The following is a 17424-nucleotide window of genomic DNA, read 5'->3' as shown; positions in this document are numbered from 1 at the left end:
TATCTCTCTCCCTCTCTCTTTAGACTATACTGACTGTTCTATTCTCTCTCCCTCTCTCTTTAGACTATACTGACTGTTCTATTCTCTCTCCCTCTCTCTTTAGACTATACTGACTGTTCTCTTCTCTCTCCCTCTTTAGACTATACTGACTGTTCTCTCTCCCTCTCTCTTTAGACTATACTGACTGTTCTGTTCTCTCTCCCTCTCTCTTTAGACTATACTGACTGTTCTCTCTCTCCCTCTCTCTTTAGACTATACTGACTGTTCTCTTCTCTCTCCCTCTCTCTTTAGACTATACTGACTGTTCTCTTCTCTCTCCCTCTCTCTTTAGACTATACTGACTGTTCTCTTCTCTCTCCCTCTCTCTTTAGACTATACTGACAGTTCTGTTCTCTCTCCCTCTCTCTTTAGACTATACTGACTGTTCTCTTCTCTCTCCCTCTCTCTTTAGACTATACTGACTGTTCTCTCTCCCTCTCTCTTTAGACTATACTGACTGTTCTATTCTCTCTCCCTCTCTCTTTAGACTATACTGACTTATCTCTCTCCCTCTCTCTTTAGACTATACTGACTGTTCTATTCTCTCTCCCTCTCTCTTTAGACTATACTGACTGTTCTATTCTCTCTCCCTCTCTCTTTAGACTATACTGACTGTTCTCTTCTCTCTCCCTCTTTAGACTATACTGACTGTTCTCTCTCCCTCTCTCTTTAGACTATACTGACTGTTCTGTTCTCTCTCCCTCTCTCTTTAGACTATACTGACTGTTCTCTCTCCCTCTCTCTTTAGACTATACTGACTGTTCTCTTCTCTCTCCCTCTCTCTTTAGACTATACTGACTGTTCTCTTCTCTCTCCCTCTCTCTTTAGACTATACTGACTGTTCTCTTCTCTCTCCCTCTCTCTTTAGACTATACTGACTGTTCTCTTCTCTCTCCCTCTCTCTTTAGACTATACTGACTGTTCTCTTCTCTCTCCCTCTCTCTTTAGACTATACTGACTGTTCTATTCTCTCTCCCTCTCTCTTTAGACTATACTGACTGTTCTCTTCTCTCTCCCTCTCTCTTTAGACTATACTGACTGTTCTCTTCTCTCTCCCTCTCTCTTTAGACTATACTGACTGTTCTCTTCTCTCTCCCTCTCTCTTTAGACTATACTGACTGTTCTCTTCTCTCTCCCTCTCTCTTTAGACTATACTGACTGTTCTCTTCTCTCTCCCTCTCTCTTTAGACTATACTGACTGTTCTCTTCTCTCTCCCTCTCTCTTTAGACTATACTGACTGTTCTCTCCTCTCTCCCTCTCTCTTTAGACTATACTGACTGTTCTCTCTCCCTCTCTCTTTAGACTATACTGACTGTTCTCTTCTCTCTCCCTCTCTCTTTAGACTATACTGACTGTTCTCTTCTCTCTCCCTCTCTCTTTAGACTATACTGACTGTTCTATTCTCTCTCCCTCTCTCTTTAGACTATACTGACTGTTCTCTTCTCTCTCCCTCTCTCTTTAGACTATACTGACTGTTCTCTCTCCCTCTCTCTTTAGACTATACTGACTATTCTATTCTCTCTCCCTCTCTCTTTAGACTATACTGACTGTTCTCTTCTCTCTCCCTCTCTCTTTAGACTATACTGACTGTTCTCTTCTCTCTCCCTCTCTCTTTAGACTATACTGACTGTTCTCTTCTCTCTCCCTCTCTCTTTAGACTATACTGACTGCTCTCTCTCCCTCTCTCTTTAGACTATACTGACTGTTCTCTTCTCTCTCCCTCTCTCTTTAGACTATACTGACTGTTCTCTTCTCTCTCCCTCTCTCTTTAGACTATACTGACTGTTCTCTTCTCTCTCCCTCTCTCTTTAGACTATACTGACTGTTCTATTCTCTCTCTTTAGACTATACTGACTGTTCTCTTCTCTCTCCCTCTCTCTTTAGACTATACTGACTGCTCTGTTCTCTCTCCCTCTCTCTTTAGACTATACTGACTGTTCTCTTCTCTCTCCCTCTCTCTTTAGACTATACTGACTGTTCTCTTCTCTCTCCCTCTCTCTTTAGACTATACTGACTGTTCTATTCTCTCTCTTTAGACTATACTGACTGTTCTCTCCTCTCTCCCTCTCTCTTTAGACTATACTGACTGTTCTCTCTCCCTCTGTCTTTAGACTATACTGACTGCTCTGTTCTCTCTCCCTCTCTCTTTAGACTATACTGACTGTTCTCTTCTCTCTCCCTCTCTCTTTAGACTATACTGACTGTTCTCTTCTCTCTCCCTCTCTCTTTAGACTATATTGACTGTTCTCTTCTCTCTCCCTCTCTCTTTAGACTATACTGACTGTTCTCTTCTCTCTCCCTCTCTCTCTAGACTATACTGACTGTTCTATTCTCTCTCCCTCTCTCTTTAGACTATACTGACTGTTCTCTTCTCTCTCCCTCTCTCTTTAGACTATACTGACTGTTCTATTCTCTCTCTTTAGACTATACTGACGGCTCTGCTCTCTCTCCCTCTCTCTTTAGACTATACTGACTGTTCTCTTCTCTCTCCCTCTCTCTTTAGACTATACTGACTGCTCTGTTCTCTCTCCCTCTCTCTTTAGACTATACTGACTGTTCTCTTCTCTCTCCCTCTCTCTTTAGACTATACTGACTGTTCTCTTCTCTCTCCCTCTCTCTTTAGACTATACTGACTGTTCTGTTCTCTCTCCCTCTCTCTTTAGACTATACTGACTGTTCTCTTCTCTCTCCCTCTCTCTTTAGACTATACTGACTGTTCTGTTCTCTCTCCCTCTCTCTTTAGACTATACTGACTGTTCTCTCTCCCTCTCTCTTTAGACTATACTGACTGTTCTGTTCTCTCTCCCTCTCTCTTTAGACTATACTGACTGTTCTATTCTCTCTCCCTCTCTCTTTAGACTATACTAACTGTTCTCTTCTCTCTCCCTCTCTCTTTAGACTATACTGACTGTTCTCTCTCCCTCTCTCTTTAGACTATACTGACAGTTCTATTCTCTCTCCCTCTCTCTTTAGACTATACTGACTGTTCTCTTCTCTCTCCCTCTCTCTTTAGACTATACTGACTGTTCTGTTCTCTCTCCCTCTCTCTTTAGACTATACTGACTGTTCTCTTCTCTCTCCCTCTCTCTTTAGACTATACTGACTGTTCTCTCTCCCCCTCTCTCTTTAGACTATACTGACTGTTCTATTCTCTCTCCCTCTCTCTTTAGACTATACTGACTGTTCTCTCCTCTCTCCCTCTCTCTTTAGACTATACTGACTGTTCTCTCTCCCTCTCTCTTTAGACTATACTGACTGTTCTCTTCTCTCTCCCTCTCTCTTTAGACTATACTGACTGTTCTCTTCTCTCTCCCTCTCTCTTTAGACTATACTGACTGTTCTATTCTCTCTCCCTCTCTCTTTAGACTATACTGACTGTTCTCTTCTCTCTCCCTCTCTCTTTAGACTATACTGACTGTTCTCTCTCCCTCTCTCTTTAGACTATACTGACTATTCTATTCTCTCTCCCTCTCTCTTTAGACTATACTGACTGTTCTCTTCTCTCTCCCTCTCTCTTTAGACTATACTGACTGTTCTCTTCTCTCTCCCTCTCTCTTTAGACTATACTGACTGTTCTCTTCTCTCTCCCTCTCTCTTTAGACTATACTGACTGCTCTCTCTCCCTCTCTCTTTAGACTATACTGACTGTTCTCTTCTCTCTCCCTCTCTCTTTAGACTATACTGACTGTTCTCTTCTCTCTCCCTCTCTCTTTAGACTATACTGACTGTTCTCTTCTCTCTCCCTCTCTCTTTAGACTATACTGACTGTTCTATTCTCTCTCTTTAGACTATACTGACTGTTCTCTTCTCTCTCCCTCTCTCTTTAGACTATACTGACTGCTCTGTTCTCTCTCCCTCTCTCTTTAGACTATACTGACTGTTCTCTTCTCTCTCCCTCTCTCTTTAGACTATACTGACTGTTCTCTTCTCTCTCCCTCTCTCTTTAGACTATACTGACTGTTCTATTCTCTCTCTTTAGACTATACTGACTGTTCTCTCCTCTCTCCCTCTCTCTTTAGACTATACTGACTGTTCTCTCTCCCTCTCTCTTTAGACTATACTGACTGCTCTGTTCTCTCTCCCTCTCTCTTTAGACTATACTGACTGTTCTCTTCTCTCTCCCTCTCTCTTTAGACTATACTGACTGTTCTCTTCTCTCTCCCTCTCTCTTTAGACTATATTGACTGTTCTCTTCTCTCTCCCTCTCTCTTTAGACTATACTGACTGTTCTCTTCTCTCTCCCTCTCTCTCTAGACTATACTGACTGTTCTATTCTCTCTCCCTCTCTCTTTAGACTATACTGACTGTTCTCTTCTCTCTCCCTCTCTCTTTAGACTATACTGACTGTTCTATTCTCTCTCTTTAGACTATACTGACGGCTCTGCTCTCTCTCCCTCTCTCTTTAGACTATACTGACTGTTCTCTTCTCTCTCCCTCTCTCTTTAGACTATACTGACTGCTCTGTTCTCTCTCCCTCTCTCTTTAGACTATACTGACTGTTCTCTTCTCTCTCCCTCTCTCTTTAGACTATACTGACTGTTCTCTTCTCTCTCCCTCTCTCTCTAGACTATACTGACTGTTCTGTTCTCTCTCCCTCTCTCTTTAGACTATGCTGACTGTTCTCTTCTCTCTCCCTCTCTCTTTAGACTATACTGACTGTTCTGTTCTCTCTCCCTCTCTCTTTAGACTATACTGACTGTTCTCTCTCCCCTCTCTCTTTAGACTATACTGACTGTTCTGTTCTCTCTCCCTCTCTCTTTAGACTATACTGACTGTTCTATTCTCTCTCCCTCTCTCTTTAGACTATACTGACTGTTCTCTTCTCTCTCCCTCTCTCTTTAGACTATACTGACTGTTCTCTCTCCCTCTCTCTTTAGACTATACTGACAGTTCTATTCTCTCTCCCTCTCTCTTTAGACTATACTGACTGTTCTCTTCTCTCTCCCTCTCTCTTTAGACTATACTGACAGTTCTGTTCTCTCTCCCTCTCTCTTTAGACTATACTGACTGTTCTCTTCTCTCTCCCTCTCTCTTTAGACTATACTGACTGTTCTCTCTCCCTCTCTCTTTAGACTATACTGACTGTTCTATTCTCTCTCCCTCTCTCTTTAGACTATACTGACTGTATCTCTCTCCCTCTCTCTTTAGACTATACTGACTGTTCTATTCTCTCTCCCTCTCTCTTTAGACTATACTGACTGTTCTATTCTCTCTCCCTCTCTCTTTAGACTATACTGACTGTTCTCTTCTCTCTCCCTCTTTAGACTATACTGACTGTTCTCTCTCCCTCTCTCTTTAGACTATACTGACTGTTCTGTTCTCTCTCCCTCTCTCTTTAGACTATACTGACTGTTCTCTCTCCCTCTCTCTTTAGACTATACTGACTGTTCTCTTCTCTCTCCCTCTCTCTTTAGACTATACTGACTGTTCTCTTCTCTCTCCCTCTCTCTCTAGACTATACTGACTGTTCTCTTCTCTCTCCCTCTCTCTTTAGACTATACTGACAGTTCTATTCTCTCTCCCTCTCTCTTTAGACTATACTGACTGTTCTCTTCTCTCTCCCTCTCTCTTTAGACTATACTGACTGTTCTGTTCTCTCTCCCTCTCTCTTTAGACTATACTGACTGTTCTCTTCTCTCTCCCTCTCTCTTTAGACTATACTGACTGTTCTCTTCTCTCTCCCTCTCTCTTTAGACTATACTGACTGTTCTCTTCTCTCTCCCTCTCTCTTTAGACTATACTGACTGTTCTCTTCTCTCTCCCTCTCTCTTTAGACTATACTGACTGTTCTCTTCTCTCTCCCTCTCTCTTTAGACTATACTGACTGTTCTCTCCTCTCTCCCTCTCTCTTTAGACTATACTGACTGTTCTCTCTCCCTCTCTCTTTAGACTATACTGACTGTTCTCTTCTCTCTCCCTCTCTCTTTAGTCTATACTGACTGTTCTCTTCTCTCTCCCTCTCTCTTTAGACTATACTGACTGTTCTATTCTCTCTCCCTCTCTCTTTAGACTATACTGACTGTTCTCTTCTCTCTCCCTCTCTCTTTAGACTATACTGACTGTTCTCTCTCCCTCTCTCTTTAGACTATACTGACTGTTCTATTCTCTCTCCCTCTCTCTTTAGACTATACTGACTGTTCTCTTCTCTCTCCCTCTCTCTTTAGACTATACTGACTGTTCTCTTCTCTCTCCCTCTCTCTTTAGACTATACTGACTGTTCTCTTCTCTCTCCCTCTCTCTTTAGACTATACTGACTGTTCTCTTCTCTCTCCCTCTCTCTTTAGACTATACTGACTGCTCTCTCTCCCTCTCTCTTTAGACTATACTGACTGTTCTCTTCTCTCTCCCTCTCTCTTTAGACTATACTGACTGTTCTCTTCTCTCTCCCTCTCTCTTTAGACTATACTGACTGTTCTCTTCTCTCTCCCTCTCTCTTTAGACTATACTGACTGTTCTATTCTCTCTCTTTAGACTATACTGACTGTTCTCTTCTCTCTCCCTCTCTCTTTAGACTATACTGACTGCTCTGTTCTCTCTCCCCCTCTCTTTAGACTATACTGACTGTTCTCTTCTCTCTCCCTCTCTCTTTAGACTATACTGACTGTTCTCTTCTCTCTCCCTCTCTCTTTAGACTATATTGACTGTTCTCTTCTCTCTCCCTCTCTCTTTAGACTATACTGACTGTTCTCTCTCCCTCTCTCTTTAGACTATACTGACTGTTCTCTTCTCTCTCCCTCTCTCTTTAGACTATACTGACTGCTCTGTTCTCTCTCCCTCTCTCTTTAGACTATACTGACTGCTCTGTTCTCTCTCCCTCTCTCTTTAGACTATACTGACTGCTCTGTTCTCTCTCCCTCTCTCTTTAGACTATACTGACTGTTCTCTTCTCTCTCCCTCTCTCTCTAGACTATACTGACTGTTCTCTTCTCTCTCCCTCTCTCTTTAGACTATACTGACTGTTCTCTCTCCCTCTCTCTTTAGACTATACTGACTGTTCTATTCTCTCTCTTTAGACTATACTGACTGTTCTCTTCTCTCTCCCTCTCTCTTTAGACTATACTGACTGTTCTCTTCTCTCTCCCTCTCTCTTTAGACTATACTGACTGTTCTCTTCTCTCTCCCTCTCTCTTTAGACTATACTGACTGTTCTATTCTCTCTCCCTCTCTCTTTAGACTATACTGACTGTTCTCTCCTCTCTCCCTCTCTCTTTAGACTATACTGACTGTTCTCTCTCCCTCTCTCTTTAGACTATACTGACTGTTCTCTTCTCTCTCCCTCTCTCTTTAGACTATACTGACTGTTCTCTTCTCTCTCCCTCTCTCTTTAGACTATACTGACTGTTCTATTCTCTCTCCCTCTCTCTTTAGACTATACTGACTGTTCTCTTCTCTCTCCCTCTCTCTTTAGACTATACTGACTGTTCTCTCTCCCTCTCTCTTTAGACTATACTGACTGTTCTCTCTCCCCTCTCTCTTTAGACTATACTGACTGTTCTCTCTCCCTCTCTCTTTAGACTATACTGACTGCTCTCTCTCCCTCTCTCTTTAGACTATACTGACTGTTCTCTTCTCTCTCCCTCTCTCTTTAGACTATGCTGACTGTTCTCTTCTCTCTCCCTCTCTCTTTAGACTATACTGACTGTTCTCTTCTCTCTCCCTCTCTCTTTAGACTATACTGACTGTTCTCTCTCCCCTCTCTCTTTAGACTATACTGACTGCTCTGCTCTCTCCCTCTCTCTTTAGACTATACTGACTGTTCTCTTCTCTCTCCCTCTCTCTTTAGACTATACTGACTGTTCTCTTCTCTCTCCCTCTCTCTTTAGACTATACTGACTGCTCTCTCTCCCTCTCTCTTTAGACTATACTAACTGTTCTCTTCTCTCTCCCTCTCTCTTTAGACTATACTGACTGTTCTCTTCTCTCTCCCTCTCTCTTTAGACTATACTGACTGTTCTATTCTCTCTCCCTCTCTCTTTAGACTATACTGACTGTTCTCTTCTCTCTCCCTCTCTCTTTAGACTATACTGACTGTTCTCTCTCCCTCTCTCTTTAGACTATACTGACTGTTCTCTCTCCCCTCTCTCTTTAGACTATACTGACTGTTCTCTCTCCCTCTCTCTTTAGACTATACTGACTGCTCTCTCTCCCTCTCTCTTTAGACTATACTGACTGTTCTCTTCTCTCTCCCTCTCTCTTTAGACTATGCTGACTGTTCTCTTCTCTCTCCCTCTCTCTTTAGACTATACTGACTGTTCTCTTCTCTCTCCCTCTCTCTTTAGACTATACTGACTGTTCTCTCTCCCCTCTCTCTTTAGACTATACTGACTGCTCTGCTCTCTCCCTCTCTCTTTAGACTATACTGACTGTTCTCTTCTCTCTCCCTCTCTCTTTAGACTATACTGACTGTTCTCTTCTCTCTCCCTCTCTCTTTAGACTATACTGACTGCTCTCTCTCCCTCTCTCTTTAGACTATACTAACTGTTCTCTTCTCTCTCCCTCTCTCTTTAGACTATACTGACTGTTCTCTTCTCTCTCCCTCTCTCTTTAGACTATACTGACTGTTCTCTTCTCTCTCCCTCTCTCTTTAGACTATACTGACTGTTCTCTTCTCTCTCCCTCTCTCTTTAGACTATACTGACTGTTCTCTTCTCTCTCCCTCTCTCTTTAGACTATACTGACTGTTCTGTTCTCTCTCCCTCTCTCTTTAGACTATACTGACTGTTCTATTCTCTCTCCCTCTCTCTTTAGACTATACTGACTGTTCTCTTCTCTCTCCCTCTCTCTTTAGACTATACTGACTGTTCTCTTCTCTCTCCCTCTCTCTTTAGACTATACTGACTGCTCTCTCTCCCTCTCTCTTTAGACTATACTAACTGTTCTCTTCTCTCTCCCTCTCTCTTTAGACTATACTGACTGTTCTGTTCTCTCTCCCTCTCTCTTTAGACTATACTGACTGTTCTATTCTCTCTCCCTCTCTCTTTAGACTATACTGACTGTTCTCTTCTCTCTCCCTCTCTCTTTAGACTATACTGACTGTTCTCTTCTCTCTCCCTCTCTCTTTAGACTATACTGACTGTTCTCTCTCCCTCTCTCTTTAGACTATACTGACTGTTCTCTTCTCTCTCCCTCTCTCTTTAGACTATACTGACAGTTCTATTCTCTCTCCCTCTCTCTTTAGACTATACTGACTGTTCTCTTCTCTCTCCCTCTCTCTTTAGACTATACTGACTGTTCTCTTCTCTCTCCCTCTCTCTTTAGACTATACTGACTGTTCTCTTCTCTCTCCCTCTCTCTTTAGACTATACTGACTGTTCTCTTCTCTCTCCCTCTCTCTTTAGACTATACTGACTGTTCTCTTCTCTCTCCCTCTCTCTTTAGACTATACTGACTGTTCTCTTCTCTCTCCCTCTCTCTTTAGACTATACTGACTGTTCTCTTCTCTCTCCCTCTCTCTTTAGACTATACTAACTGTTCTCTTCTCTCTCCCTCTCTCTTTAGACTATACTGACTGTTCTCTTCTCTCTCCCTCTCTCTTTAGACTATACTGACTGTTCTCTTCTCTCTCCCTCTCTCTTTAGACTATACTGACTGTTCTCTTCTCTCTCCCTCTCTCTTTAGACTATACTGACTGTTCTCTTCTCTCTCCCTCTCTCTTTAGACTATACTGACTGTTCTGTTCTCTCTCCCTCTCTCTTTAGACTATACTGACTGTTCTATTCTCTCTCCCTCTCTCTTTAGACTATACTGACTGTTCTCTTCTCTCTCCCTCTCTCTTTAGACTATACTGACTGTTCTCTTCTCTCTCCCTCTCTCTTTAGACTATACTGACTGCTCTCTCTCCCTCTCTCTTTAGACTATACTAACTGTTCTCTTCTCTCTCCCTCTCTCTTTAGACTATACTGACTGTTCTGTTCTCTCTCCCTCTCTCTTTAGACTATACTGACTGTTCTATTCTCTCTCCCTCTCTCTTTAGACTATACTGACTGTTCTCTTCTCTCTCCCTCTCTCTTTAGACTATACTGACTGTTCTCTTCTCTCTCCCTCTCTCTTTAGACTATACTGACTGTTCTCTCTCCCTCTCTCTTTAGACTATACTGACTGTTCTCTTCTCTCTCCCTCTCTCTTTAGACTATACTGACAGTTCTATTCTCTCTCCCTCTCTCTTTAGACTATACTGACTGTTCTCTTCTCTCTCCCTCTCTCTTTAGACTATACTGACTGTTCTCTTCTCTCTCCCTCTCTCTTTAGACTATACTGACTGTTCTCTTCTCTCTCCCTCTCTCTTTAGACTATACTGACTGTTCTCTTCTCTCTCCCTCTCTCTTTAGACTATACTGACTGTTCTCTTCTCTCTCCCTCTCTCTTTAGACTATACTGACTGTTCTCTTCTCTCTCCCTCTCTCTTTAGACTATACTGACTGTTCTCTTCTCTCTCCCTCTCTCTTTAGACTATACTGACTGTTCTCTTCTCTCTCCCTCTCTCTTTAGACTATACTGACTGTTCTCTTCTCTCTCCCTCTCTCTTTAGACTATACTGACTGTTATGTTCTCTCTCCCTCTCTCTTTAGACTATACTGACTGTTCTCTTCTCTCTCCCTCTCTCTTTAGACTATACTGACAGTTCTGTTCTCTCTCCCTCTCTCTTTAGACTATACTGACTGCTCTCTCTCCCTCTCTCTTTAGACTATACTGACTGCTCTCTCTCCCTCTCTCTTTAGACTATACTGACTGCTCTCTCTCCCTCTCTCTTTAGACTATACTGACTGTTCTCTTCTCTCTCCCTCTCTCTTTAGACTATACTGACTGTTCTCTTCTCTCTCCCTCTCTCTTTAGACTATACTGACTGTTCTATTCTCTCTCCCTCTCTCTTTAGACTATACTGACTGTTCTCTTCTCTCTCCCTCTCTCTTTAGACTATACTGACTGTTCTCTTCTCTCTCCCTCTCTCTTTAGACTATACTGACTGTTCTCTCTCCCTCTCTCTTTAGACTATACTGACTGTTCTCTTCTCTCTCCCTCTCTCTTTAGACTATACTGACTGTTCTATTCTCTCTCCCTCTCTCTTTAGACTATACTGACTGTTCTCTTCTCTCTCCCTCTCTCTTTAGACTATACTGACTGTTCTCTTCTCTCTCCCTCTCTCTTTAGACTATACTGACTGTTCTCTTCTCTCTCCCTCTCTCTTTAGACTATACTGACTGCTCTGTTCTCTTCTCTCTCCCTCTCTCTTTAGACTATACTGACTGTTCTCTTCTCTCTCCCTCTCTCTTTAGACTATACTGACTGTTCTCTTCTCTCTCCCTCTCTCTTTAGACTATACTGACTGTTCTCTTCTCTCTCCCTCTCTCTTTAGACTATACTGACTGTTCTCTTCTCTCTCCCTCTCTCTTTAGACTATACTGACTGTTCTCTTCTCTCTCCCTCTCTCTTTAGACTATACTGACTGTTATGTTCTCTCTCCCTCTCTCTTTAGACTATACTGACTGTTCTCTTCTCTCTCCCTCTCTCTTTAGACTATACTGACTGTTCTATTCTCTCTCCCTCTCTCTTTAGACTATACTGACTGTTCTCTCTCCCTCTCTCTTTAGACTATACTGACTGCTCTCTCTCCCTCTCTCTTTAGACTATACTGACTGCTCTCTCTCCCTCTCTCTTTAGACTATACTGACTGCTCTCTCTCCCTCTCTCTTTAGACTATACTGACTGTTCTCTTCTCTCTCCCTCTCTCTTTAGACTATACTGACTGTTCTCTTCTCTCTCCCTCTCTCTTTAGACTATACTGACAGTTCTGTTCTCTCTCCCTCTCTCTTTAGACTATACTGACTGTTCTCTTCTCTCTCCCTCTCTCTTTAGACTATACTGACTGCTCTCCTGTCTCTCCCTCTCTCTTTAGACTATACTGACTGTTCTCTTCTCTCTCCCTCTCTCTTTAGACTATACTGACTGTTCTCTTCTCTCTCCCTCTCTCTTTAGACTATACTGACTGTTCTATTCTCTCTCTCTCTCTCTTTAGACTATACTGACTGTTCTATTCTCTCTCTCCCTCTCTCTTTAGACTATACTGACTGCTCTGTTCTCTCTCCCTCTCTCTTTAGACTATACTGACTGTTCTCTTCTCTCTCCCTCTCTCTCTAGACTATACTGACTGTTCTCTTCTCTCTCCCTCTCTCTTTAGACTATACTGACTGTTCTCTTCTCTCTCCCCTCTCTCTTTAGACTATACTGACTGTTCTCTTCTCTCTCCCTCTCTCTTTAGACTATACTGACTGCTCTGTTCTCTCTCCCTCTCTCTTTAGACTATAGTGACTGTTCTGTTCTCTCTCCCTCTCTCTTTAGACTATACTGACTGTTCTCTTCTCTCTCCCTCTCTCTTTAGACTATACTGACTGTTCTCTTCTCTCTCCCTCTCTCTTTAGACTATACTGACTGTTCTCTTCTCTCTCCCCTCTCTCTTTAGACTATGCTGACTGCAATCTCCATGAGTGCCATTGCCACCAATGGTGTTGTTCCAGGTGGGTGAACATGCGTTGGCATCCGGCCTCGCTATCGGGACTACTACTTCTACTAAAGAGCTTGTTTTGGCTCAAAAATGCATATCCATCGTTTTAGCCCTAGCAACGCTATAATATTAGTCACGTCCAGACTCCTGGGACCCAACATGAAACGTATATGGCTGTGTTTATATGTTTAGAGAAGTTATCTAATAATCACGCCTCATCCTGGCTTACTCACCCCTTGGTTAGCTGAGATCAGAGGTGAGAGGAAATGACATGCTTGGGCAGTGGAGTAACAATGTAGCCACCATTTTGTGGTGTAAATCTGGGTCATGTTCATTAGGCACCAAATGTAGAAAATGGGCTGAAATAGGGAGGGACTGCCTGGACCTGTCCAATAAGAAACACTCATTTTCATTTCCCAAAGTCAGAGACCCTGCTCTGATTGGAGAATAGCAGGGTTTGGGTCATTTACATTTAACATGACATGAAATACAGTGATGCTTTAAAATTAGAAATTCACACACATCATTCCAAATCCATGTAATTTCAAATCAGTTAATTTGAGATGCAGTTTGTATACAAACTGTAATTTAAAAGTACAATATGTCATTGAAAGAGTGTGTGTATTTATTTGCTGTCTGCAGCTGGAGGATCCTACTACATGATCTCCCGTTCTCTGGGGCCTGAGTTTGGGGGCGCCGTGGGCATTTGTTTCTACCTGGGAACAACGTTTGCTGGGGCCATGTACATCCTGGGGTCCATCGAACTCTTACTGGTAAGAACCTGGGCTTGAAATAATGATCTTTCTTTCTATCTATCTATCTATCCATCTCTCTCTCTCTCTCTCTCTCTCTCTCTCTCTCTCTCTCTCTCTCTCTCTCTCTCTCCCTCTCTTTCGATCTCTCCTTCTCTCTCTCCCTCTCTCTCTCTCTCCCTCTCTTTCCATCTCTCTCTCTCTCTCTCTCCCTCTCTTTCTATCTCTCCTTCTCTCTCTCTCTATCTCTCCTTCTCTCTCTCCCTCTCTTTCTGTCTCTCTCTCTCTCCCTCTGATTGTGTGTGCGTGTATCTGTCTGTTTATCTTTTCTTCTCTCTTTCTGTCTGCCCATCTCGCTCTCACTTTCTTTGGTTCAGTCCTGTCTTTGTGCATGTCCTCCTGTCCCTCTTAATTTGTCTGTCTTTATTTCTCTTTATCCTGCTTTGATGCTATTTTCTCCCTCTCCAACTGTCCACAATTAATTATAATAAATATAAAGATCTTTCATCGTTGTCTGTCCCCCTCCCTCTCTTTTTCCACACTGATTCTCCCTCTCCCTGTCCCCCTCCCTCTCTTTTTCCACACTGATTCTCCCTCTCCCTGTCCCCCTCCCTCTCTTTTTCCACACTGTTTCTCCCTCTCCCTGTCCCCCTCCCTCTCTTTTTCCACACTGTTTCTCCCTCTCCCTGTCCCCCTCCCTCTCTTTTTCCACACTGATTCTCCCTCTCCCTGTCCCCCTCCCTCTCTTTTTCCACACTGTTTCTCCCTCTCCCTGTCCCCCTCCCTCTCTTTTTCCACACTGATTCCTCCTCTCCCTGTCGCTCCTCTCTCTTGGATTAAGAGCTGAGTAATTATGTAAATTCTGCATAAAGGAGAGAAAGCCATTGGCAGAATAATGAGACCATTCGTTGAAACTGCCATCACTTTGGTCCAGTGTTATCTACACACTAGGGGTGCATCTCAATTGTATTTCCTTGATTCCTCTCCTCCTCTTTCCTTGTCTTCCTCTCAATATGCATTGGAGGTCTGAGGTTTCTCCACTCAGACTATCTCCTCTCACACATTTTGACAAGGAGGCGAGGCGAGAGCACGCAACGACATCACTATCACCAAAAGCAACAACAGTGAAATACATCAAAGGCTGTGAGTGTGACAGGCTTGTGATGCTGAAAATACAGCGACCATTATACCTGCGCACTCCATGTAGGAGAGCAGACTTTTTGTAAAACACAAAGACAGAAGTCACACACAGCATGATGTTAAAGAGTAAGTAGCCTGTTCACTCAGACATAATAAGCCAGTAGGTTCCAATCATTATTTTCAGAGATAGCTAGCTAACAACAGCAAGCGAGCTGCAATAAAATAAAACAAAAACAGTTCCACTCACCAAATTATGATCATTTGAAACTTAACTTGTTGTTGAAAGTTAATCTTGAAAAGGGAGAAGTTAACAAATTAGCAACAACATCCTCTTTGATAACACCTGCTGCTGCTGCACACAAGCCTACAACAAAATCTAGCAAAACCGTGGGAAAACTGCTGGTCAGTTTTGCACAGTGACCTGTCAGCCTTCGAGAAGGTGGAAGTTTCCATACGTTTTTGTAAAAATGGTAGAACCCATTACAAATCAAAATGTGATTGGTTGATTCCACTGTCACTCCAGAATTCTGCCCTTAAGGTGTCTGCATACATAGGTTTGCTAGGCGAAGAGAACGTCTGAGCCTCGCATACTCCCTTAAAAGACCTTGACTTGAAAAATGAGAAAGAAACTGCAATATTACTGTTTGTTCCTTTTGAGACGCCGTATCAACAACATAGCCAGTGTACGCTTCCTCAAAATAGTCAGAATTAATCTAAGATAAATCAAGAAATCTGAATTGAATTTGTATGTTTTTGCAAAGGCGGTCTTAGTCGCCCAATTTTACATCTAACTAAGATGTTTGGTGCAGTATTTCTTGTTGAACGACAACAAACACTTCATTGAAGAATCCCTTCCATAGTTCCCCATCACCGAAGAAGGGGCATAGACTTCACCAAACTTTGACTTGCCTCAAGAAAAAAATGTGTGCACGACCAGCTGAACAAACAAAAACGTCACAGAATTTCCTCTGTGGAAAGGGTTCTACACGGACCCCTAAAGGGTTCTACCTGGAACCAAAAGGGTTCTACCTGGAACCAAAATGTGTTCTTCAAAGGGTTCTCCTATGGGGACAGCTGAAGAACCCTTTTAGGTTTTAGATAGTATATTTTTTTTCTAAGAGAACACTAAAGAAAAATCCTGATTGGATTACATTTTTTATTCTCAGTTGTAACCCTTTCCTTTTAACACAAACTGAAGATATTCAATCAGAATATCATTGAAAATAATAATATAATTAGAATATAATTGAAAAGATAAAGTATCATTAAAACAAATGTATTTATTTAAAAAATACAAAAATTATTTTAGAAATCCTAGAAGGATCCCCACTGACAGTTCCCCACTACAAACCATGTGTTGTGGCTTTCTGTTCCGTTTGTCTTACATTGATTGGCTTGAAAGTATGGAAGAGGAAGAACACTTTATTAAAGATGTATTAGGACGGCATGTCTGACTAGGTGTACTCTATTTAATAGCTACAGTTGAAGTCGAAGGTTTACATACACCTTAGCCAAATACATTTAAACTCAGGTTTTCACAATTTCTGACATTTAATCCTAGTAAAAATTCCCTGTCTTAGGTCAGTTAGGATCACCACTTTATTTTAAGAATGTGAAATGTCAGAATAATAATGGAGAGAATGATTTATTTCAGCTTTTATTTCTTTCATCACATTCCCAGTGGGTCAGAAGTTTACATACACACAATTAGTATTTGGTGGAATTGCCTTTAAATTGTTTAACTTGGGTCAAACGTTTCAGGTAGCCTTCCACAAGCTTCCCACGGTAAGTTGGGTGGATTTTGGCCCGTTCTTCCTGACAGAGCTGGTGTAACTGAGTCAGGTTTGTAAGCCTCCTTGCTCGCACACACTTCTTCAGTTCTGCCCACAAAGGTCAGGGCTTTGTGATGGCCACTCCAATACCTTGACTTTGCTGACCTTAAGCCATTTTGCCACAACTTTGGAAGTATGCTTGGGGTCATTGCCCATTTGGAAGACCCATTTGCGACCAAGCTTTAACTTCCTGACTGATGTCTTGAGATGTTGCTTCAATATATCCACATAATTGTCCTGCCTCATGATGCTATCTATTTTGTGAAGTACACCAGTCCCTCCTGCAGCAAAGCACCCCCACAACATGATGCTGCCACCCCAGTGCTTCATGGTTGGGATGGTGTTCTTTGGCTTGCAAGTCTCCCTCTTTTTCCTCCAAACATAACGATGGTCATTATGGCCAAACAGTTCTATTTTTGTTTCATCAGACCAGAGGACATTTCTCCAAAAAGTACGATCTTTGTCCCCATGTGCAGTTGCAAACCGTAGTCTGGCTTTTTTATGTCGGTTTTGGAGCAGTGGCTTCTTCCTTGCTGAGCGGCCTTTCAGGTTATGTCGATATAGGACTCGTTTTACTGTGGATATAGGTACTTTTGTACCCGTTTCCTCCAGCATCTTCAAGGTCCTTTGCTGTTGTTCTGGGATTGATTTGCACTTTTCGCACTAAAGTCCGTTAATCTCTAGGAGACAGAACGCGTCTCCTTCCTGAGCGGTATGACGGCTGTGTGGTCCCATGGTGTTTATACTTGCGTACTATTGTTTGTACAGATGAACGTGGTACCTTCAGGCGTTTGGAAATTGCTCCCAAGGATGAACCAGACTTGTGGAGGTCTACAATTCTTTTTCTGAAGTCTTGGCTGATTTCTTTTGATTTTCCCATGATGTCAAGCAAAGAGGCACTGAGCTTGAAGGTAGGCCTTGAAATACATCCACAGGTACACCTACAATTGACTCAAATGATGTCAATTAGCCTATCAGAAGCTTCTAAAGCCATGACATCATTTTCTGGAATTTTCCAAACTGTTTAAAGGCACAGTCAACTTAATGTATGTAAACTTCTGACCCACTGGAATTGTGATACAGTGAATTATAAGTGAAATAATCTGTCTGTACACAATTGTTGGAAAAATTACTTGTGTCATGCACACAGTAGACATCCTA

General features: G+C 42.3%; 1 protein-coding gene across 2 annotated transcripts in view; it reads left to right on the top strand.

The window, feature by feature from the left end:
• Positions 1-11693: 11693 nt before the first annotated feature.
• Positions 11694-17424, top strand: part of LOC106583680 (solute carrier family 12 member 5) — a 31606-nt gene continuing 25875 nt past the window's right edge. Inside the window, exons 1-2 of one of the 2 annotated variants that reach the window (XM_082967684.1) lie at positions 11694-12552; positions 13182-13312. In XM_082967684.1, coding sequence (XP_082823810.1) covers positions 12501-12552; positions 13182-13312 — 183 coding nt within the window. In that variant the 5' untranslated portion in view covers positions 11694-12500. The remainder of the gene's footprint in view (positions 12553-13181; positions 13313-17424) is intronic. The other variant, XM_082967685.1, reaches the window with a different exon arrangement.

Source organism: Salmo salar, chromosome 22 (assembly GCF_965601325.2).
Source record: "Salmo salar chromosome 22, fSalSal1, whole genome shotgun sequence".
Taxonomy (NCBI): Eukaryota; Metazoa; Chordata; class Actinopteri; order Salmoniformes; family Salmonidae; genus Salmo; species Salmo salar.
This window is presented reverse-complemented; position numbering and strand designations above follow the sequence as displayed.